Genomic DNA, 17,639 nt, shown 5'->3' with positions numbered 1-17,639 from the left:
AGGGGGAAGAGGATGAGTACCAATTGCTTGAAGACTAGCTGGAGATCCAGTTTATCACAAGTTTTTATCTTCTGTGGCTGACTTTGGTAGTAAGCTGAGGAGTATGTTGCCCAGAGAGGTGCATCTCTTAGTGATTTCAGATTTGCTATTTATTGGTTTTTACTGAGTGCTGCCTTGGCATTTGAGGATCCCGTTGTGACTTTAGAAAGCCAAGTAATTGAACTTGCATGAAAACCTGTGACAGCGTTAACTGCATACTGACTGCTTTGGCTGAAGGGAATTTCTTTGAAGATCTTGCAAAAAGAGATGGCTGAAGGTGACGTTTCACCTCAGTTGAACTTTGGGTATGAACATAGTCCCACAAAATTGTTCTGGAAGAGTTGTAGTAATACCTGCATTTACTAGTTAGTTGATGGATTTAACCCGGTCAGATTAACGCTCGGTCAAGAAAGCTAAAAGGCAAAGTGCGTGGTGGAATACAGCAGGAGATGCAGCAGTAACTCTTTCAGATGAGAATCTTCAGGCCAGATGGCAAAAGTATAGTTACATTCAGATCCTTCAGCTCTGTCACATGCACTGTGTTACAACCTCAGCGGTTTCGTTATGCAAGTACCTTTTTTCTTGTTTGTAAGGCAGAAATTACAAACCATCCTTATTAGGATACAGGAGAAGCATATGCAGAATTTCTTGTGTTGGTATCGATGATAGCAGGTACTTGTTCTTTGCTTTTAGGATATCTGAAAAGGACTTGCATAGGTGTGGAGTATTCAATACTGTACTTAAGGGTGAAATTAATTTTCCAACTGTATCCTGCTGTGTTTGTTTTTCTAGTGCAGTTGCTTTAGAAAAAATTAATTACAAAGATTGGCTTGTCAGAGGAGACACCAACCCAGAAGTATAAGACTGGGTTTATACTTGTATTTTATTTATATCACATCTTTTCTCCCCTTCTGGTTTTCCTTTTGTGTGGTGTGTTTTATTGTGGTTTTTTGTTTGTTTTCTTTTTAAGAATGACACTTAAATACATACTATCTTGTTAAAATAACTTCTAGCTGTTGTGTGTTGTAGGTACTTTTTGCTCTGCGTGAACTACTTCTTTTACGGAGAGACTGTAGCTGATTACTTCGCTACGTTTGTTCAGAGAAGAGAACAGCTTCAATTCCTAATTCGTTACCACAGGTTTATATCTTTTGCACTCTATTTAACGGGTAAGTGTAGGAAATTTCAAAAATGAAAGAACTTTGTGCTGCATTTGTTTCTTTGCTTATTTCTTTAAAAAAAAAATCATTGCTCCCCAGCTTTATGCACTTTCAATTTCTTTTTCCTCTTGATGTTTGAGGAAATGAGGTGTTTGTGGTTCCATTTTTCCTGTGAAAAGATGAATATAAATTTTGTGTTCACCGAGAGTAAGAAAGCAGCCTAAACAAGTAGATTATCTGGAGGAAGTTGAGCTAATAGTGCTCAAGAGAAGTTGGCATGAAGTAATTTTGATTGCTGAGGAAGTGGGGCTCTAGTACTGGAATACATGAACACTATTTTGGCAGTCTGTGGAGATGACTTATATGTGTAATTGCTGTGCTGGGCCGATGCTTTATTTTGCAAGTGTTCTAGTAGGTCTACAGCAATAAGATTTACCAATGTATTTTAAACTGATTATTCAAAATGCCTGAAGGTTTATTTTGAATGCAAGATACTCAGATGCTTTCCTCATGGATAGATTTTCCTCACTATCCAAAGAATATTTAAAAGCCTCTTCTCTAGGAAGACAAGATGTAAGCTGGCAGTCTTGTGGGTATTGCTTTGTGATACACATGTCCATGGTATTTTCAGCGATGCAGTTAGTATTACTTTAGCATAAAATTAAATCAATTGAAGACTCAGATTGTCCTAAGGGACAGGAGACTGCTATGCTACAAGTACTTGTAAAATATATTAAGAAACCTGATCTTCACGATGAACTGTCAGTCTGTCTACTCTTAATTTATTTTTTTTTAAACCAGATAAAAATTCTACTCTGTGCTTAGACTGCAAACTTGAAACTGACTTTGCAAGACTTGACCTTTTTCAGTTGGCTTTGGCTTGAGGAAACTAACTGAGCTAATGCCTCGTGCCAGCTGAAGGATGGTGAGGGGAGAGATGAGACAAGCCAGTCACAAGCAAAAGCAGGTGACAGAAGGTAGCAGAACCCCGTGGTGGCTGTCACATTGGGATTGTGGGGTCACTGAGGGGCTGTCCCGAGGGTTAAGGGTCTTTTAAGGACCTCTGATCCCTGCTGGTGCAGGACATTGCCCTAGTGGAGAAGAGATGCTGTCTTAGCCACCCAGAATGTTTCTTTTAGTCAGTTGAATTCTCCCATACCTGCACTTCATGCTTGTGTTGTGTGCAGCTGTAAGGCTGTCTGGGGGAAAGGGGCAAGATGGTCTTTTCCTTTTGGTTATTTCTGCTAATTTTTCAAAACCCACTTGTTGACTTGGTTTTTGTGTGTTTTTTAAAGATGATGGTCTTCTCCCCTAAAAATTGATGTCTACAATGGGACCTTGTAAATAATGAAATGGGTGCTCTTTACTGATGTTAACTAAATCTTGTGCTCCGATGAGAATAATTCCATATGCACACTTAACTGAATACAAGCAAACACTCCTAGCAGCAGAGGGATTAAAAACTGCTTCAAGGGAAGAGAATTACTGGTATATCATAGTTCAGTGTAATGAAATACAAGATGGTACAAACTACACTTGCTTTGTTTTACAGGCTTCTGCATGTTTGTTTTGAGTTTAGTGAAGAAACATTATCGTCTGCAGTTTTACATGGTGTGTATTACCCACTTTGCTGTGGTCACTCATGTTATGAATGTCACTAGAAGCAGTCGTGTCCCTATGCTTGTAAAATAGCTTGGAAGAGGGGTGTGGAAAATGCACTTAAACAGACAGTAATGTGAAATCACATCATGTTGGCCTGTTCAGTATCTGTTCACTTTGCAGCTTGTTGTTATATTATGGGATGTGGCCTTTCAGTCAGTGCAGGCTGTCACTGGAGAGGCCTTGTGCATGTACAGCCTGATATGTTTCCCTTGGTGAGAGGCTGGTGTGAAAGAGATTCCTGGAGAAAGGGGTGTGCGTCTCCCCGGTCTGAAGCCAAACAGTTCAGCATAGGTGGGAAGTGGTTCTTGTGACTCAAGTGTTACTTAGTACGTACTTACTTAGAGGGCCCACTGAAGTACTGTGATGGGAACTTGATCTTAACCCCTATGTGGAAGGTTTATTCTGTGACATTTAAAAGCAGTTCTGGTCTTCTGCTCTGCTGTGCCTCCATAGATCATTAATCCATTAAAAGAGACCAGTGTTCTCATCTCCTGTTATTTGTCCACCTAATAAACATCATAGTAGCTAATCAAAGAGTGTGAACCTTCTTCTTATAGGCGAAACCCTAATTTTGTAACATCGGTAAAAAAAACAAAACCAAAAAAACACCTAAAAAGAAACCCCCAAAACCCCACAGACACCCCCTCCTCCCCTCCTTTAATATAGGAATGATAAGAAGCAACACAAAACAGTAATGCAGCTTCTGTCTTTAAAGAACTTGAGCAGTCAGGGCACTGCACAACCTTAAAGATTTCCTAAAGCTCTGGGGATGCAGTTAACCCCTCTGTGTATACAGTGCTTTAGGTAGCACTTCACCATTGAGGAACGCTAATTCTAGACTCATACTTAGCTGAGCCCTGTATGAGCATGTAAAAAACCACTTTTACTCAAAAAAAAATTACTCTGTGTGTGGGAGAACTTGTCTGACAGGGAGATGCAGCTTTTCTAGGAGAGGTGGTCTTTATCTTCTAATCTGCAGTAAAAATCCTTATCATCAGATTGGCACAAGGTAAATATATTAATTTTCCATGATTTTTTTCCCCCTGCTGGAAAGAAGGCAGAAAAACTTGGTGCCTGCCCAGAAAACATTAAGGTGTGACCACTTAAGAATTGCAGTAAAACAGATGGAAGCCACACAACACAGTGTTTGGGCAGACAAGATTAGCCATTTGGTTTTAGGTGGTGTTCCAGTATCACTGTACACATACTAAAAATTTTGCTCCAAAGACGCTTTAATTAACCAGCAGGTAATATTTTCAGAAACCTTAGTCAGTTCTTGCACCCCCTTTCAGCCTTCTTGAGTTGTCTTAACTGGAAGGAGATGCTGGCTGCCATAGGAAAACATGTGTGATAACAGATCGAAAGAAGTAGGACATTTAGAGTGCTTAAAGTTGGTGTTTCATGGAAAAACTACCAGTTCTTGATTTAAAACTTTTTGGAAAATAAAACTTATTGTAGAATCTTTACTGGTAAACTGTTTGGAAACCACTTTGTTTTGCACTGGTGCTACAGAATAAACACCAAGTACATACAGTAACACTGAGGAGAACAACTGTCGGAATGACCATGTGTGTAAAAATTAACACTGTGTTTTCACTAATCCTGAGAATATTCATGTTTCATAAGAGGACTGGTATTCTGTTATGAGAGACATCTACATCTGTGTAACATAACTCTTCCATAAGTAGTTCATTGCCATTTTATCGTTACAGTTCTAACATGTCTGTTACATGTATATACAGAATATCACGTTGCTTACATTTCTTTGCTGCTTTCACGCTGAAGGTGTATGTTTTATTAAATCAGATGTTAAACTGCATGTTAAAACTTTCTGGGTGGAGGTAAGTGATGGGGAAACCTGTTAAAGTTTCAGTACTTGCTTCAGAAAGGCAGCTAACTTGTGATATACTGTATGCACACATCTCTTGCATTATCACTAGAACTGGTCTTCCCTGTGAACTCCTAACTATCTCCTTTAGCCAGTATTTGCCAGGTGTACGGGTCAGTGTTTTCACTAACTGTTGTGTTGTTGCATTGTTAACAGTTCGCATGGACTCATGTCACTTTGCTGATCACTGTAACTCAATCTCATCTTGTCATCCAAAATCTCTTTGAAGGCATGATCTGGTAAGGGGACAGTAATAAACTGGTTTGTAACTGTTGCATTGAAAGGTTGGTTCTTTTACATAGAACTGGTTAAGGAACAATTGTGGAAACAGTTCAAAGAGCACAAATTGAAGGAGCATTAATGTCTAGTTGGAAGGGGAATCAGAGGAATTGGGAGCAATGAGGTAAAGGATACAGGAGAGGAAGCAGAAACCTCTAACTAGGTTGGCAGCCACAAGTGTGATAGTTTTGAACAACCACTTAATTTACTTGAAAGGAGGATTGTTTGCATGCTTGGTGAAATAGTTTCCATAGCATTTTGTTGAATGGATGACTATCCAGCAATTCTTTTTCAATTACTTGGGAGCTTAAGGTTGCTCAGAGCTATAGAAGTTGGACTATTTAATTTGAAATCCCCAGTCTGGTCACCTTCCCTGTTCAGATAAATTCAGATTACTTAAAGTATTTTAAGAGTTTAAATATTGGATATTGGTGGATCATCTTAATGCCCCATTTCCAGCGATATATTAAATTATGATGATGCAGTTAAACTCAATTACTTAGAACCGCTCCTCAAAGAGAGGGTGTGTTTTCCCACCCCGCACTACTTTAGGGACAAGGTAAATTACAAGTTGAGAAAGAAGGAAGAAGCACATGGAAGATAATCTGTGTCCTTTTAAGGACATAAAACTGCATGTTGTCCTGTTACTTTTCCTAATATATTTACAGTGGGGGAGATTACCGCAGAAAAGATGCGCTCATAGAAAAAAAAACCCCAAAGCCTTTGACAAAGTTTGTGCAAACAAATTTTTTTCATAGTGATGATGATCATGTGCGAAAATCTGAACCTAATTGCCTTGCTAGCCTACTGTTTTATATTTCCACTGGTGCTAGGCAATTTTTCAGATGGTTGCAAAATCTGACTTTTAGCTTATTAATACATCTCTGCTTTGAAAAGGGTAAAAAATAGAGGTTAACAGGCTTGAGTAACAAATACAGATGCTGTCTGCATGCAGAGAGCACTTAGAAAGCTAAACCAGACTGCTCCAAGCTGACAAGAGGGGAAAAAAAAAGGAAACTTTTTTTTTTTAATTTAGGTATCATTACACTTTACAAGGAATTTGCTTGCTTTGATGTTACCAGAAACATTAACACGTTTATATTTGTTGATTTCTTCTTAACTGTGGTACCAGTCTTCAAGCCTGATAGGAAAAAACCAGCCCGTTCACATTTTAATCTCATGCACCAAAATCATATTTTAACTTGAACTAACATGGATCTGTAATGGTCTGGATTGGCTGAAGACTAAAACCAGTATAGCTAAATATGCTGCTCATGCAGGAACTAGCTGAACACATTATGAAACATAATTCCTTCTAAATACTACAGAAAAATTTCCCAGAAACAAATGCTGCTGTTTCAGTTTCTGTCCTATGTTTAGGTTGAGCAGCTTTTCTTTTTCTCCGTGAAACTTTTAATGTCTTTCTGTAGGTTTCTGGTTCCAATTTCAAGTGTTATCTGCAACGATATTACTGCTTACATTTTTGGATTTTTCTTTGGCAGAACACCATTAATTAAGGTAGGTACTTAGGCACTTCCTCACTAACAAGCTTTTACAATTTATAGCATTTTTGATACTTGTTCAGAAACACGTTCATGGAAAAAATACTTTCCGCTGTGCTGCGTGATGCACATCTTTGCTAGAAAAAACGATTGACTATCCTATGTCTGAAGATTTGTACGTGGAAACTGGGATTAATGTTAATGTGATATTGACATTACAGTATAATACAGTTCAAGCCTATTACATCATAATTGCTTCCTTTTTGGATGGTATATGCTGGTTTAACTGCATGCTTACTGTACAAAAACTGTAATTTGAAATAAGCTGCTAGGTCATATATACCTATGCCTCGTTTGGTCTCGTGGATGTAGCACCAGGGTCTCAAGCAGTAATCTTCCTATTCTGCTAAAATATACCAGACTCCACAAAAAGCCACAAATTATTATTTTCATGATGTTGCAATATTAACTTTTGGGTATTTGGTTGGTTCTGATATTAAACTGCTCCTAAATTGAAAACATGATAGAATTTGATGAAGAAAATAGCTTGCTACACTGGCCTTTCCAGGCCTGCAGTTATTTACTGTATTGTTTTGCCAGTCTGTATGTAGGAAGCTAGTGTCTCCCGAGGAGCATCCCCAGCAGCAGTGATCTAACACCCAGGCTTCCGTTGCTATCTAAGTGTGCAGTTGCTAGCAGAGGTCCCCTGCAGAGCCATCACGCACTTGTGCAGGTTTCCGAGCCTTCTGCTTGGAGGAGCTCAGCGCGTTACCCAGGGGCAGGCAGCAGCCTCAGGACAGCAGCAGCAGAGGATGGAAAGGGAGCCCTCCATTCCCTCAAGCTGCCCAGTGGCACTAACCAAGCTGTGGCACTTTCCCTCCTTGCCTGGGACAGGCCCTAGCCATACTCCCCTGTGTATCTTGCTCAGTGGCTGCAGCTGCTGACACTCGGTATTTCACACATCTGAAAAACCCAAGTAGAAAGTTCATTTTCACAAATGAGTTCCGGTAAAAAGGGTTCAATGATGCAATGATGAGGCTAATGCTATCTGTTTTGTGCCTAGCTGTCTCCCAAGAAGACCTGGGAAGGGTTCATTGGAGGCTTCTTTTCCACAGTTGTATTTGGATTTATTGTAAGTAACCACAGGACTTTCCTTGTATAGGTTCAGTCTTCAACTTCTTGTTTTCACTTGAAATTACTGACAAATTTGCTCATCTCAAACTGCTGAAAGTCTAAGAGTTAGGGTTTTGGTTAGAGAATTCTGCTGGACAGGTCAGGCACGGCTCGCACCTCTCCTGAGTAGGTCATATTGACTATTTTTGTCATTACTGTTACTATCTCTGGAATTGTTTTATCTATTAGTTGCATCTCTGTTTGGAAATTGAAGTTTATTGATAGCATTATTTATGCTTTTTATAGTAATACTTTTGTATTACATACTGTATAATGACATTTCTCCTGAGAAGCAGTTTATACTGATGATATGCATGGATGGTAATACCAGCATACAGTAACTGGTCTGATAAGTAATAGATCACCAAGGTCAGCAGAACTTGTAACTGCCAAACTTGGTAGAAGCAATAGTTCAAGTTTCAGTGGAGAAGTGAACTGCAAAGAAACGATGAGTGGCTAACATTTTGAGGATTTTTTAATGCAAAAATGTCCGGTAGATGTGAACCTGAGAGAGATGAAAAGGAAAACAAATTGGGAAATCATCACTAAGTCCATTGAATGTCCCCATTTGTCTGTCTTGTTGAGGCGTTCTCCAACTTGGCCAACAGGCCAATTTTACTCCATTCTGGGTCTCTTTGTTACTAAAAACATCTTCATTATCCTCAGTGTGCAATGACAAAGCCATCCATTACTGTATGATTTTTGACTTTAACAACAAGTGCCTATTTCAGGAGTCCTTGTTTTGCTTTTCAGTTTTCCTATTTTTTGGCTCAACATCAATACTTTGTCTGCCCCGTGGAATATAACAGTGAAACCAACAGATTTGTGACAGAGTGTGAACCTTCAGAGCTCTTTCAGATGACAAAGTACTCTGTGCCACCGTTGCTTCAGGCTGTGTTGGGATGGGTAAGGAAAAAAACAAGGCTTTGTATAAAGTAGAAAGTGTGCTTCTCAGACCGAATGGTTTTCTAAACCTTTTAGAAAGGTGTATGAATGCTGGTAAGGCTTGAAGGGGGTAAGAACCAAATGGATGCTGTGAGCTCCTTCGTTGCTCAGACAGGGGAGGTGGTCGCCCAAGCAGAACTGAAATGCTTTGCTGGAGTCACCCAAGGACAGCCACCTGTGTTCTTGTGGCCTCTGCTCTCTTTGTGCTGGAAGTGGATGTCACATCAACATTTTGCAGACAAATGGTTGTTGAAGAACAACCTTTACATTTTTGTGGAAAGTGAACAAAGGCTTGTTATGGCCCCAATTAGTAGCAAACTTAAGTAGTCTTGTAGAACTTCATTCCATTTTCAGCTGGGGTGTAACTGTTGTTAGGATTGGATGCCTACTTTCTTCACCACATAACATCTTGCATATTAGTGCCATTACTTCCATGCTGAGTGAAAAAGGAGTACCAGTAATAGTTCCATGCAATGTAGTCACTGACCCTTTTCCTCACGCCCAGCCTGGAAATTTGTTTAAGTGAGCTGTTGTATCTTCACCTGTCAGGAAATAGGTCATCAGTTATTCTACTGTATAAAACAGTGCTCCGAAGTCACCAGGCTCCAGGGGCACTCCAACAGGGAGAGAATACTGGATAGAAACAAAGCAGTCATTGTCTTTCCTTTAGGGCAAAGAGGAGGTGATGGGGATAAATGCAGAAGCAGCGAGTTCCGCAGTGCTGCTCTCACCTGTGCTGTGGCTCAGCGCAGAGGGTGACTGCACAGCGTGAGGGAAGGCAGCAGGCTTTTCCTATGTTTACATGGGTGTAAGGGGAAGGAGAAGAGTTGATGTGGTTACCAGAAGGAAGCACAAACTGAAAACTGTAGCAACCAAACCTAAGACTAAAAGTAATTAATGGCTACGGTTGGTACTCAGAAAAGCGAGATCGCATCTAGAAGGAGCTCTGATATTTTTCGTACCAAATGAATGTACTGTTGCTTTAGGGACTGTGGGGTTGATTGCAAATTTAATAAGGATTTTTCTGTGCAAAAACACAATGTGGAATGAGCAGGGACAAATCTTACTGTGTCCAGCTATATTGTGTATTTTAGTAAAGGGCAAGGAGATGGGAATGCCCAGCTCTGTGCCAGTCTGATAGAGAGCTATCAGTTAACCCTGAAAAGAGGTAGTAGTTCCATGGGCTCTTCTGGAGTGTTTTTGCCAGGCTCTAACAAGCCTTTTGAAGAGAGAATTAGCTTTAGGGCTCGTTGTAGAAAGTCAAATTGAATCTACTTGTTCAGGCAACAGCCTCTTTTGGATTTTCTTTCTGTTAGTCAATTCCTGATGTTCTCTCTCAGAAATATGACCAGGTGTTATGTTTGGAAGACATTTGCTGGATGTCAAAAGATATGGAGCCTTGTGTTCTCCCAGCAAAAATTGACTTAATTCCAACTCATAAACTTTTCTGTTTGACAAATTGAATAGTTTATCCTAAAAGAAAGGTGTCTTCAGAAACTGCACAAAGTAGTCAAGATTGGTGTTGGCCAGCTGTGATGCCATTCAGAAACACAAGGTACAGGATTTTTCAGCTACAGATGGTGTTGATCAAGACTTGCCAGGGGAGGTATGCTCTTCTCGCAGGGGCGAGGCCAGCATAGCATTCCCTCAGAGGCTGCAGCTTATACCATTGACTTGAAAGTGCTCAAAGCTAAGTTACAGAAAACCCCTACCAACAAACCACAACACCAAAAACCATTTCCCCCCCAAAAAAAACAATCAAAAAGACGCAACAAACCCCAAACACCCCAACCAACCAACCCCCCCCCCCCCCCCCCTTTTTTCTAGTCTGTGTTAAGAAGGAAAACAGGTACCTGTTGCCAGCAAAGTCTCTCTTATCTGTAAGAACTTGAACGGCTCAAAAAAATGTCTGTGGACAGGCTGAAGGGACCCATATCTGTTTAGATGCAAACCGAAAAGTTTAATCTCTAATCTCCTATTATTGCCACATGCACACAAAGGTGACAGTATGACAGATTAGTGCAAATTTCATAGCTGTCTTGTGAGAGCACTTGAAAGAAGTGACAGTGAATTGCATGAAGGTGGAGAGCATTGGGCCACTTACTGGGGCGATACTAGGAATTTGTGGAAAGCTCCTTTTTTTCTGGAAATGGAGCTGGAAAAGCAGAGCCAGGAAAGATGAAAGAGTACCATGGTACATTATGGAATTAGTAGTTACATTCCTTACGATCAACTAAGCGATTGGCTGAAAACCACATAATTTGTTAATGTTAACTGCTCTAGCAACCCCTGATACTTCATCCTGTTCACGTGGCCAGACCTTTCAGCAGCTTTCTACAGTGTGTCTACTTTTCCTTTCTTTACAGTATTTGTGTAAGGAAAACTGGAGCTTTGTTGATATTTGCTAACACCCCCATTTTAAAATAGTAAAGCTTAAAATGCCTACCATCAAACATATTGAAATTGCTAATTATTTTTCTTGTAGGAAACTGTGAATATGTACCCATTTCAGATGCACAGCATTGCATTGTCAACGTTTGCCTCATTAATTGGGCCATTTGGAGGATTCTTCGCCAGTGGATTTAAAAGAGCTTTCAAAATCAAGGTGTGTGATGGCTACCAGAAGCCAGTTTTGTTTTGGTTTTCTCTTTGTGTTAGATAAATTGGTGGATTTCGTTTGGTTTGGTTATTTTTTTTAATCGTTTGTTGTAGTACCTAGTGTTTCTACTAACGTGCTATGATGTTTGAGAATCAGCAGCGTACTTAGTTTTATCAGATATATGTATGTGTTATTCTTAAAACTTTGTGTAATCAATGTGACTTCAGTGTTGGAAGTCGAAGAATAATTTGGTTTTATATTTTGGTTGGTAATTACTTTTTCAAGTCACATTGCAGAAATGGGTTAGACAAGCAAGATAGGAGATATTATACTTGATATTGAAGGCAATCTGTAGATGCCTGGGAAGCACTGACGGTGGTATACGCTTCAGAGTGCGGCTGGCTCCATTTTACCTGTAGTATTTGTGTCGTACACAGATGCTGACATGTCAGGTTCACCAAAGCATGAGATGTTTGGCTGCCTTTGCCCATACGGTGCCACCTGACAATACAGACGCTGTGATGTGCTAACCTCTGTTTATTGCAAGGTGTGCGCTGTCGCTTGTGGCAGTGTTGTCCCTGGCTGGTATTAAGCGGCAGCAGGAGTACGGGCAGAGGGCAGCCCCAGATTTTCACCTGACCTTCTTTATGTCTTGGTAGGACTGTTGTAATTCTTACCCTGTGCTGCTTGTTGTTCCCTGTTTTGGCGTGGGCGTTGCACAGAAGCATACGGACCTGTTTGTGCTGATCTCCTGTATGTGTGCTTGGACTTACCCCTCCTCATGCCAGCCCGAGCAGCTTGTTCAGCACTTAGCTAGTGACAGCCTCGTGCGCTGTCGTACCTGTACATCCACGTAGCAAAAGACTCTGTGAAGAAAAGCTTTTGGGAGAAAAATGCTTCTAAAAAGCAGCACTTCCTCTTAAAGTAGAGCGTGAAAAAGTAGCTGGTTTTGGGTTTTTTTGTGTTGTTTTTTTTAAATGCTTCTGGGCCCCAAGGTGGTGGCCAAAGGGTTGTCGGGAAGACAGCACAGGTTAGGTGATACACTCCATGCCTACCCAGGGCTGGAGTGGCACTGGCACGGGGCTGGTTTAACTTGCTGGCAGTTGCCCCACATGTCTAAGGTCAGGGTTTTCACCCAGCGAGTACACAAGTGAGTGTGGCTGACAGAAAGGATATATGAAGATAGTTTGACTGATAAAGCTGTTCTATTGGGTAGACAAGGTCAGGTAATACAAAGGTAGTGTATAGAGTTTTGTTTGCATCAGAAATTTTTTTTTGAAGTAATGATAATTTTTTTCACTACAGGTTTTTTTTGATTAAATAAATAAAAATAAATTTATTTTTATCAATAAAATATAACTTAATAAATAAATTTGTATGGTATGCAGACATTATGGTTTTTAACTGTGGTTACCAAGAACCCGATGAGAAAAAACAGCAGGTAAATGGGCAGTCTGACTGGCAAAGCCGGTGTTAGGCAATGGAAAGAGTCCTCAGGTTACTGCTTCTCTTGCAGCAAATATATATCCCCTGGTTACAAATGTTTCAGCAGCAGCTGTAGAGCAATGAAAGAATTAAAGAGGAGAATTATATTCTGCAGAGGCAAGAAATGACAGCCATTAGCTGAAGAGGCTGGCTACAAAATGAAGTATGTATAGGCATGCAAGTGTACTCAGTACTGGCAAACCAGCACCTGACTTACTGCTGTCCTCTTGTGTGATACTGTGGATGAGTTGCTTCATGTCTTATTCTCATCCCTTGGCTCACCTTTGCAGTTAAAAACTCCTTTAGCAAAGGAGGCTCTGGCTAACTTTTGGCTCAGTGCAGTGAAACCGTAGCTTAATTGCAGCCTTAATGTGCTGCTCTCAAGTGATAGATGCGTCATTAGTGTGTGTGGTTGGAATCACTGACCATGACTTTTTGTTGGTTGTTTGTTTTGGTTTTTTTCTCCCCTTTCCATCCTTCACACCAAAAGGATTTCGCAGACACAATCCCTGGGCATGGTGGGATAATGGATCGCTTTGATTGTCAGTACCTGATGGCCACTTTTGTTCATGTCTATATCACCAGTTTTATAAGGTATGGGCTTTTTACAATATTAACTACTTAAGGAGCTGTTCCGTAGTGACTTGTTATGAGTTATGTTCTGCACTGTTAGCACAGTGGAGATTGCAGGTTTCTGTTTTCTGATCTATGCAATGTTTTCAAATACAGAACTACTAAGAAAATGTATGCCTGCCTAGGATTTGTGTCAGATTCAAGCTACGCCTTAATGTTTCTGTGACTGCTGTTAAAATAACCTGTGTGGCCTAAATGCCAGCAAGTTTTGTGTAGCAACCTCTTAGAAGTTTTACTAGAATTTACTGGTGACACAGAGGTGTGAGGACGGGGTTTGGGGCAGGAGGGTTGCAGCAGCATCTGCTTTCCCTGTGTGGTTCCTGGAGAGCCCGTAGGCTGCAGGACTGCAGTTCTTCCTGTACGTTTCAATATTTCTTGGGATTTTCTGTTTGAGATGAAAACACTGTAGTTAGAGAGGAGACAACTTCTTAAAAATAATAAATTTTCCCTCAACCACACTAGCTTTCAAGAAGAAATCCTGGAAATGACAATTGTCTTATGTTCATTTCAGTTCCTGAGGCAGGGAGGGATCAAGAGGCTGTAGGTGTCCAAACTGATACATGCCTTTAGTTTTGTAAATGCTTATGGATAAATAGTTATTAGATACCTCATCAGCAACAGATTCTTTGCCTTTTATTCAGTCCATCTCAGAAGCAGACTATAAATAAGTGACAAGCTAAAAATGAGGCTGTTGTTTAAAAAAGCGTGGTTTAATTTACGGTTTTCTTTACCAACATGGCCAACTTTCCGTTTAGTTCAGTAGTACACAACTTATCTGGCAACAGAGACTAAATTAAAAAAAATATCTGCTGATGAAAAATGCTGATTACAGTGATTAAGTATGAATCAGTGAATTTTATTTGTCATAAGCCTTCTTAATATCCACATTTGACAGCAAATACAAGAAATGCATTTTAGTTTCTGTTCAGATTGAGCTGAGGGGTATGCTTTGCCAGTAATGCTTGCCCATGCATCCTGAGGAGATAGACTGGGAGAAATCCATAACCTGGTGTCCCCCCAAAATGGAAGGGTTTTTTAGTGCAGCAAGAGGAAAATGGAAAGCTGTCAAAGTTTCTTTAGAGCTGCTGCTCACAAAAAAATTTCTTTTTTCATTGACAGGGGTCCAAATCCCAGCAAATTACTGAAACAGCTGTTGATACTTCAGCCTGAGCAACAATTAAGTGTGTATAAAACCCTGAAATCTCACCTTATTGAAAAAGGGATCCTGCAGCCATCTCTGAGAGTGTAGTTTGTCAAAATGGAGGACTAGAAGAGACCTCCATTTACAGGAAGCCTGTGGAAAAGCATTGCTGATGTGCACATAGGTAACAGCTAAAGGAAGAGTAATTTGTGGTTTAGCAGAGGTGAATGTTTCCTGAAATGAATGTGAATGCTCTGACTTCCTATTAGGACACAGAAGATCTCTTACTCATAAAATAATTGAAGTGCTTGCAAAGTAACAGCACATGTGCTGTATATTTTAGTTCCTGAAGTGGATGGCAGCAGTCTGCAGCACCCAGCCTGACAGGTTTGGTATTTAAAAAACCCTTCCAAAATAAAGTTTACCATTAGTTTTTAATGATTATTTAATGTTGTATATCTTAACAAAAATTTTTTGGCCTGCAGTGGTTACTGAAGCGTAAACAGATGAGGCAGGCGGTCACTTTTATGTAGCCCTGTGCAGAAATTATGATTGGCCAGAAAATACTTGTTAGCCCCGTCAAAGAGGTACTCACAGCCTGCTGTATCAGACGACCTGTATTTACTAACTCACTGTGAAGGTTAAACTTAGCTCTGTTTTTAATTAAACAGCTTTCTTATGAAACTATTTCATGCTTTCAAGAGAAAAGTACCTTTACTGAAGTATAGCTGGGCTTGTTTGGGCTGTGGAGCTGCTGTTTTTTTAGTTCATGTTACAGATTATAAACAAGCGTCTACATCCAAGAGTAGAGATTACCTGAAAAAATGGGATTCTGCAATCCAGTAAACAGATTGGGGAGAATCTGGAGTTTAAGCCCTTGGTTTCCACGGCCTGGTCAGTGTCTGAAGACAGTAATTCAAGCCTTATTCCTTGTGCCTCTTAACCACCGTGTAGAATGGGGGTACTTCCTTCTTTTTAAAAGCACTTTGAAGTCCGGAGTAAAAAGTGAAGATTAAGTGCTGTTTTAATAACCTGTTACTCAGTGAAAGCAGAAACTTATCTTGTGAATGTGCATAGTGCAAGACAGGATGCATGGTTCTGCTGTGTGTTATTTATTAAGAAGATACTCAGGCAAGCTTGGGTAACCACATAGGTGTTTGAATGGAGAATTTTTATAGAAAGCAGTTTTCTGTAGACTTACTGGGGCATATGAGGAAAATTGATGCTCTGTAATTCTCAATCCTAGCTGTTTTCTAACATTTTTCATCATATGACATATCTTGATGCAAATAAAAAATATACACTTTTTTTGAAATTACAAAAATGACTCCTGTACTAACAGAAAGCACAAATGCCAATTTCGTTTTGGTATACTGTAACTCGATAAAATTTAATTTTTCCAACTAATTGTAAATAAGTTTCTCTTGTGGTGAACGTACTGATGCCACATATATGTGTGTATATATAGAAAAATATTAAAAGGTGTGTGTGTATGTATATATGAAAGATGAAAATTTTAAATGGTTGGTGCTACTTGAGGATAAAACCATGGAGAAAATCACAAGGGTGGGTGATAGGCTATATCTGTAAAATTCAGGTTATTTTTGTTGCACACTATGTAGCTGAGAGCACTGGGCACTCTGTTTTGGACTTAGGCCATGGTAGCGTGTGTACAGCTTGTGTATGGAAAACCACACCTGTACGTGGCTATGAAACAAAATCCAGGTCTAAAGTAATTCCTGTTTATGTCAGGTATTTGACAGAATTAAATTGTCTAACCTGGGGATTGCAGTACTGTATTGAAGGAACACTCCAAGGGGTGACAAATGTCACCAGCTGTTTGTCTGTCAGTGGCTGTGCAACTTGGCTTATTAATTGAAGGGGACTGAATTTCAGCCGCATAGCCCGAGGTTAAAAGGCTAGCACAGACAGCCAGGGAACAGATGTTTGGAAAGGTGCTTTAAAAAGAGGGGAAGGGAAAATGAGAGGGCAACCAAAGTAGCATACCTGGAAAACTAACTTTTCAATGAGGCTTTGGTTATGTACAGGACTTTGGTAGATGCTTATGAAAAAAACACAGCTGTACTGGAGCATCCTGGATATTAAAAAAAAAAGAATAATTAAAAATTTTAAAATTATATATAGAATATATATAGAGAAAAGTAATTGTTACTTTGGAAACTTGAACTTTTTAGTGTAATTTTATAGCATGTATAATAATGAATTTAAAATATATTTTGGCATTTATTACAGCAGAGCATTTCAAATTAATTGCTATCTATTTGCACAACAGAAAGTTTAACTGCAGTTCTGCTGTTCAATGTTAAGATGAAGAAGGGATCACTTGTGAGCTCACTCATCAATTTTCTGGCTAGAGTAATAGCTTCCTAATGGCTTAGGCTTGGTGTAAAAGCTCAGCAGGACCTGTCACTCTTAAGTGACCACTATGCTTGCTTACTATGAAGTGCATTTACCCCACTTGTTACTTCTGTTAGCTCAAGCAGTGCAACATAATCGACAGGAAAGTTTAACTTTTTACACCATTGATTCTTTTCACTTGCACTTTTTTCCCAAGTTGCTATAACTACCTGTTGAGCAAAAAAAAATGTATATTATGTAAATATTGTAAATGGTATGAGCATATAATTTCTGGTTTGGTTCAACTGTTTCGATCTTTCATTGAAGCAGGCATTGTAAAAAGAATAAAAATAAAACTAGGACAGAAATCCTCCTCCTGTCTTGTATTTCCTATAGCATGCACAGTGGGTGGAGATTTCTTGACAAGAATTTATATTCCTTTATGGCAATGCCTACTGTTAATTTCCTACCTTTTGCCTCCCAAGATTTCAGGCCATCCTTGACTATTGCTGCAAGTAACTTGTGTGATGTGCCTCATCTCCAAAGACATACAGACTTGTAATCTTTTCCAAAAGGTGCTCTCTTCAACATCACATGCTGTTGCCCCCGAGTGGATGGCGCACAGCGTGTGATGCAGCGTGGCTACTGCAGTTACCTGGAGCTGACAGCATGGAAAAGCAACGCTTTCATTGACTTCTGCGATGACTTCCTTCCATGTAGGAAATACTGCTGCCTGCAGCCTCTGCAGCACACTGGTGAGAGGCTGGAAGAGGCT

General features: G+C 39.9%; 1 protein-coding gene across 1 annotated transcript in view; it reads left to right on the top strand.

Annotated features, from left to right (window-relative positions):
* CDS1 (CDP-diacylglycerol synthase 1) overlaps nucleotides 1–17,252 on the top strand; it is a 34,755-nt gene extending 17,503 nt beyond the window's left edge. The window contains exons 5-13 of the mRNA XM_040582575.1: nucleotides 1,069–1,208; nucleotides 2,752–2,810; nucleotides 4,906–4,988; nucleotides 6,459–6,546; nucleotides 7,594–7,662; nucleotides 8,457–8,609; nucleotides 11,134–11,253; nucleotides 13,223–13,326; nucleotides 14,485–17,252. Of these exons, the coding sequence (XP_040438509.1) occupies nucleotides 1,069–1,208; nucleotides 2,752–2,810; nucleotides 4,906–4,988; nucleotides 6,459–6,546; nucleotides 7,594–7,662; nucleotides 8,457–8,609; nucleotides 11,134–11,253; nucleotides 13,223–13,326; nucleotides 14,485–14,614 (946 nt within the window). The 3' untranslated portion in view covers nucleotides 14,615–17,252. The remainder of the gene's footprint in view (nucleotides 1–1,068; nucleotides 1,209–2,751; nucleotides 2,811–4,905; nucleotides 4,989–6,458; nucleotides 6,547–7,593; nucleotides 7,663–8,456; nucleotides 8,610–11,133; nucleotides 11,254–13,222; nucleotides 13,327–14,484) is intronic.
* The last annotated feature ends 387 nt before the right edge of the window (nucleotides 17,253–17,639 follow it).

This window comes from Falco naumanni, chromosome 1, assembly GCF_017639655.2.
Source record: "Falco naumanni isolate bFalNau1 chromosome 1, bFalNau1.pat, whole genome shotgun sequence".
In the NCBI taxonomy this organism is placed as follows: domain Eukaryota; kingdom Metazoa; phylum Chordata; class Aves; order Falconiformes; family Falconidae; genus Falco; species Falco naumanni.
This window is presented reverse-complemented; position numbering and strand designations above follow the sequence as displayed.